The sequence below is a fragment of the Mandrillus leucophaeus genome, unplaced genomic scaffold, assembly GCF_000951045.1.
Source record: "Mandrillus leucophaeus isolate KB7577 unplaced genomic scaffold, Mleu.le_1.0 Scaffold100, whole genome shotgun sequence".
In the NCBI taxonomy this organism is placed as follows: domain Eukaryota; kingdom Metazoa; phylum Chordata; class Mammalia; order Primates; family Cercopithecidae; genus Mandrillus; species Mandrillus leucophaeus.
The window spans coordinates 3134218-3140217 of NW_012098099.1; the positions used below are offsets into that span (position 1 = coordinate 3134218).

Consider the following 6000-nt stretch of genomic DNA (forward strand, 5'->3'; position numbering starts at 1 on the left):
CCTGAAAAGGAAAAGGGTGATTCAGGCTGAGTGAAGTGAAATTCTCTGTGCTTGGGCAGACTGAGTGCATATGTTTTGGGGAGGCCAGCCCACTGCCAGACTCACCTCAATGGGCTCTGACCTTCATGTCTCTCTGGAATGTTCCTTCTCATATACCTTGACATAGCAAGATCTCATTGCTTGATTCTCAATAGTCCGAGAACCTTCCTTGATCACCTGGTTATCTAAACTCCCCTCCCCAAGTATTCCCTGTTACTCTCTGTCACTCAACAAGTTATTATTTTATTTTCATAGCACTTGCGATAAACTGTGTAACTACGTCTTTTGTTTTTGTGTCCTTCAATTAGAATGAATGCTCAATGAGGTCAGGCCCTTGTCTATTTTATGGAGCTCAGCCATCTTCCTGGTAAATAATAGGTGCTCAATTAATACTGTTGACTACATGAATAAAACACCTGTCCCTGCCACTGAAGAGTTCATAGTCTGTGGAGGTGACAGAATGAGTCACTGCACAGCAGCATTGTAGATGCTACTGAGAGATGGTCATTCAAAGTGCTGTAGCTATTAAGAAAGTCCCAGAAAACTCTTACTGGGGATGAGTTTTGGAGAGGCAGCTTTAGACATGGATAACGTTTTATAACTTGAGAGTTTTGTTATTTTGTTTTGCTTTTGTTCCCTCTATGTGTAGAGTAATTTCCTTAGTTGACAGTGATAGGAACATCTCAAATTAGCTCAAGAAAAGAGGATAATTTATTAGATGGACAAAAGGATTTTCAGAGGAGGGATTGAGCAACCAAAGGAGAAAGACAGGGAAGTAGCTGTGCTATAGGAACAGGGGACCAGTAGGAACAGGTGGAACCAGTCTCAAACACTTCTAGGTCTCTCGCTGCCTCTCCTCTCTGTTTCACTTTGCATTTTAGTTTTATTTTCCTTTTTTTCTAAGGGCCAACATCCGGGTAACTCCTAAACTCCTAAGTCCACACCCCAGGGGCACCGTCAGCATAGTTGAGCCAGTTTTCTTTTCTTTTCTGTTTTCTTTTCTTTTCTTTCTTTCTTTCTTTCCTTCCTTCCTTCCTTTCTTTCTTTCTTTCTTTCTTTTCTTTCTTTCTCTTTCTTCCTTTCTTCCTTTCTTTTCTTCCCTTCTTCCCTTCCCTTCTTTTTTTTTTTTTGTTGTTGTTGTTTTTTGTTTTGAGGTGGAGTCTCACTCCGTCATTCAGGCTGGAGTGCAGTGGCACTACCTCGGCTCACTGCAACCTCCACTTCCTGGGTTCAGGTGATTCTCCTGCCTCAGCCTGCCCTCTACCTGCGATTAAAGGCACCTGCTACCACACCCAGATGCTTTTGTTATTTTTAGTAGAGACGGAGTTTCGCCATGTTGGTCAGGCTCGTCTCCAACTCCTGACCTCCAATGATCCACCTGCCTCGGCCTCCCACAGGGCTGGGATTACAGGCATGAATCACCATACCCGGCCCCAGTTTTTCTTAGTATGAAGTCTCAGGAAAGGACTCTGATTGGTCCATCATGTCACATTTTCCAGGCATGATTTATTCAACTGATGCCAGAGGGTGAAGAGCTTGTAAGAATATGGACTTCCTTGGAAAATACTCTATTGAGGTTTGAGATTGAAGTCACAGAAGGAGTTACTATTCCCAAGAAAAGAGGGTAGAAATGGGAGGACGAGAGAGTTGTTTGGTCGCTGAAATAAAAAAGTCTTTATTGTACTATTCCAAAACGCTCTCCACAGGCTCCTCTGTGTAAATGGGGAACCAACAAGCAAAATATCCTCTTACAGGGTTGAAGAGGGTTGTCAAAGATTTAGTGGGGGAAAATGAGACTTTTAGGTCCTATATACTTGGAGTACTATTTTGTCCTGGCCCCGGGAGTCTTCATTTGGGGATCTGAAGTGGATCTATGTATTCACCTATTGGAATGAAGTTGATATTCTTAATGTTTTCTAAAATTGAATTGCCTTTCTAATCTGTTCCCTTTCCCATTACAGATTGTGCTTGAGAACAGTAGCCGAGAAGATAAGCATGAATGTCCCTTTGGCCGCAGTAGTATAGAGCTGACCAAGATGCTGTGTGAGATCTTGAAAGTGGGCGAGTTGCGTAAGTATACTTATTTCCCACATGGGTGTGAAGCCTGGCAGAGTCCCAGCTTCCAGGGTTGTGCCCCTACCTGTATGAAGAAATCCCAAGACGCCGACAGCTTCTTATGGTCATCACTGTGCATAGGTTGATTATTATTTGGCTCAGGTTTACAATACATACTTTTGCATGTCTGCTCTGGAAGTAAATGTGATTAAAACCTATGGGAATGGAGAAATTTACAGATATTGTGGCTGAGTTTCAAATATCATGTAAATGAGTACATATTAAAACAGGCTTGCTTCTGTTGAGGAAAAAAAAAAACTATGGATTTCTTTTTTAAAATTCCAGTTTATAACCTACCAGTAGATCCTTTTCTTTCTTTCAAAGCAATTTTTCTCTATAAAGAAAAATTGAATACCTTAATGAAATTCTCTTGCTCCCAGTGTTTCTGTTGTTTGGAATACTTTCTCTAAGAAAGAAGAAATTATTAAAGAAAATAGGTAGCTGAAAATGAAAAATGTGGTCAGCAATATTTTTATTGCTCTTTTTCTTATATCACAAAATTTATGAGAGTACATACAGAAAAAGAAAGGATGAGAATTTTCTTGCCTTTCATTCATTGGCATAATTTGGCTTTAACCTATGAAGGTGGATATGATTTAACCTGTCCTCGTTATCATTGTTGACATTGAGTCTTCTTAAAGTGGTTTACTTCCATTCCATCCAACATTTAGAAGCCAACACACATATAAATCTTTCCTCACAGGCTTAATCACGTGAGCACCAGAAAAGACTGTTTACAACAGAAAAATGTTGGGGTGTTTGGTATTACTGTGAAAATATAAATATTCAGTTGCTTGCTTGAGAGCTTAAAATAATGGCCTGAAATGATTAATGGGAGGAATCCGATGATTACATTGGACAAAGAGTTATGTTTTATTTATAGTGTAGAACTGACTACAGGTGCTGCTGAAATAAACTAGAAAATTTAATACTTAGTAAGGAAAAATACTAAGAAATTGAGCCTGCTTGGCCAAGTGGGAACCTTTATCATCTTCCAGTGAGAGCTCATGGGAGGAAGCAGCCGATGTTGACATGGAACATGAGCATTTTTGCATTGGAACAGTAGCAATGTAACCTGAGAGATCTCTGCATTCATCTACTCTGGTTTATAGCTCACCCAATGTGAACATTTCTGTTTACGTGGATCCTTGACTTGAGTTATCCTTCTCCCTAATTATACTTAACTCGCTGAGGTTTCAGTCTGCAGTATCACTTACTGTTTACTCAGCTTAAGGATGTAAGTCCTAAATCAAACAAATACTGCTGAATTTCTCCATCTGATAACTGTGACTGTTTCATGTTTATCTCAATTTCATGGGAGACATTGGTGAAGGCTGCTGGCTGGAAAGCATGTCTGGACCATCTAGTTAATTTTCAGAACTGGAGTGAGTAGTGGTGTTCTACCAGATGGGTATTTCTGTGTCCAAGGTACTGCTCTGCACTGCCCTTCGTTGTCCGCTCCTTTCTGACGACACCCTTTAACTGTTTATGCTCATCTTGATGGCAGCAGAAGGCACACTGTCTATGTGCCTTCACTCATGTTCTATGACGTGCCATGCCCAGCTATCTGCTCTTCTCCTTTGCCCAAGGGACATATGTCTGTCCTGCTAAAAGTAAACAAAGAAGAGTGATCTGGTGTAGGAGGTGGAGACTGCTGGTAATAGAGGGGAACTGAGTTCAACTCTGCTACTTTAGGGCCTTGTGTCCCTGAGTGAATTACTCAGAAACCGCACTGTACTCCTACACCTCCAGGTTCTCTCCAGAGCAGAATGTCTAGAAATGGATTGGTAGTATTTGGGGTGATGATTTGAGTAGTTGTGTTCATTTTCTGGCTGAAATTGCAGTGATCTCAGTGAGAGAAGCTCTTTGGGAACAGCTTGTATTCAGCCTGGGGGAAATAGCTTGGAAGAGATGGCTGAATTCCAGAGCAGGTGCAGACAGGGTAAACATGACCCTGACGTGGGCTGGCCTCTGGGTCACTGGGTCCCCATCCAGTGGGCAGAGGGGACCTCAGCTGGCAAGAGTCTGGGCAGGTAGTCCTCCTCAGGTGAGTGTTCATTTTGTACTTGGGGATGGGGTGGGGACAGAATAGGGGATCGGGCTTGACCTCTGGCAGGTGCAGAGTGGCACCCTGGACTTTTGAGTATCTGGTGGTCAATCCAGGAATCAGGACAGAACTCTGTGGGCTGAAATAACAGAGTGGAGATGAAGGCAAACACCTCGCGGGTCCCTGGAAGTGCCACAGATGCTCTTCCTGCACTGAAGACTGTTCCATCTCCCACCTTCTGGTGGAGAGAAGACTCCCGACATTCTGCCACGACTCACTCAGGCCTGGTTTCTGCATCGAGACTGGGCTTGGACACCTGAGGCCTGGCATTGTCAAAGCAGTCTCTCTTCACCTAAGATGACAAACACATTTATTAATTTGTTCAATGAAATCTATCCAGTACTTAAAACATGCCACAGACTATGAGGGACACTGCAGGTACAAAGGAACCAGATGTGGTCCTTGTCCCTGAGGGAGTTCAGAAAACTTCCTACACACTTCAGAAAGTGGGAGAATGAGCTGGGACTGATATTTTTTCCTATGAGTTTTGTCATTATGTTTTTTAACACATGCCCATCATCTGTCCTGAAGCATAATTTCCCCAATGTTGTAATAGTTGTAAGTTTAAGTTTTTAGTTTGACTTGTTGCTTGCCATCATCTGCAAAGCCCATTCTGGAAATTTGTCAAGGCTTACAAAAAACACTCATGTTTCTGAAGCCTACATGCCAAAATGAGTTGTTTTCTGCTCATAAAATATTAAAAGAATGTTACATTCTGATTGAATGCTAGACACCAAATGATAAAACACCCTGTGGTAAGAGCAAAATTGCTTTTTAATTGATTGCTTTTTGCCCATTGCCATATTAAATAAGTTACTAATATGCAGAGCTAATCTGAATACACCCTTATGTTGAAAGAAATGCCTATTTTGCTTCTGAGGAAAATTAGATTTACACACAAATCTATCTTCACTAGGCTTATATATGTCTGTTTTTCTCCATTCCTAAGTTCATGGTTCTGAGCACTTCTCAGGTTTGTGTTAATAATTGATCTTGAAGACTATGGTCACTTTTGTTCTATAAAGAAGTGCTAAGACCAAAGAAATACTCAATTAAAACTCTAACTGGTGGAGAGAAAGGATGTTTACAAAAGTAGAAAGATCCAATTTTCTAGAAAGGGTTTCTCTTTTGATTTTAATTTTTGGTCTCTTGAGGAAACCCACTTTTGAAATAACAATTATATTTTGGTGTCTAAAGCAAACATATTAATGTTCAATTAATAATACCAAATATTTATGTACCATTTTCTAAGGTTGCTTAAAAAAAAAAAAACAGCACTATTTCCTGCTTCCTAATTATTGACATTGCAAGAAGCAAATGTTACCTCTAATAGCATGGTCCAAAATAATGTCTATTGACATTCTCAGAGCACTTCGTCAAGGTTATTCAGTTGACGTCTGTAACACTCTCAGGAGTTAATCAAGAGCAATGGCATCTATGTTTATTAGTGAAGGGAAGACCTACTTACTTGCATAATGTCTGAGTTTACTGAGCTCAAACTGGAATTTAGGAAGCCAAAAAAAAAAAAAAAAAAAGAGAGAGAGAGAGAGTGTAGTAAGAGGCAAGAAAGTAGAGTGATTGCCTTTGGGCATCTGAATGACCCATCTTGGTCACTGACTTTATGCCTAGGGCATGTTTCTTCTCTGTTCTGAGCCTCTGGTTCCTTATTTATGAGATAAAGATAGTACATGCTGTGCACAGTTGGTTGGAGCCTTAAATGAGATAATGGATGTTGTCCT

At 40.8% G+C, this 6000-nt stretch overlaps 1 protein-coding gene across 4 annotated transcripts in view; it reads left to right on the top strand.

Moving 5' to 3' along the window:
• The window catches only part of ELMO1 (engulfment and cell motility 1), a 597137-nt gene that overhangs the window by 344020 nt on the left and 247117 nt on the right, over nt 1-6000 (top strand). For all 4 annotated transcript variants that reach the window (XM_011972891.1, XM_011972881.1, XM_011972876.1 and 1 more), the window contains one exon: nt 2001-2109. In XM_011972891.1, coding sequence (XP_011828281.1) covers nt 2001-2109 — 109 coding nt within the window. The remainder of the gene's footprint in view (nt 1-2000; nt 2110-6000) is intronic.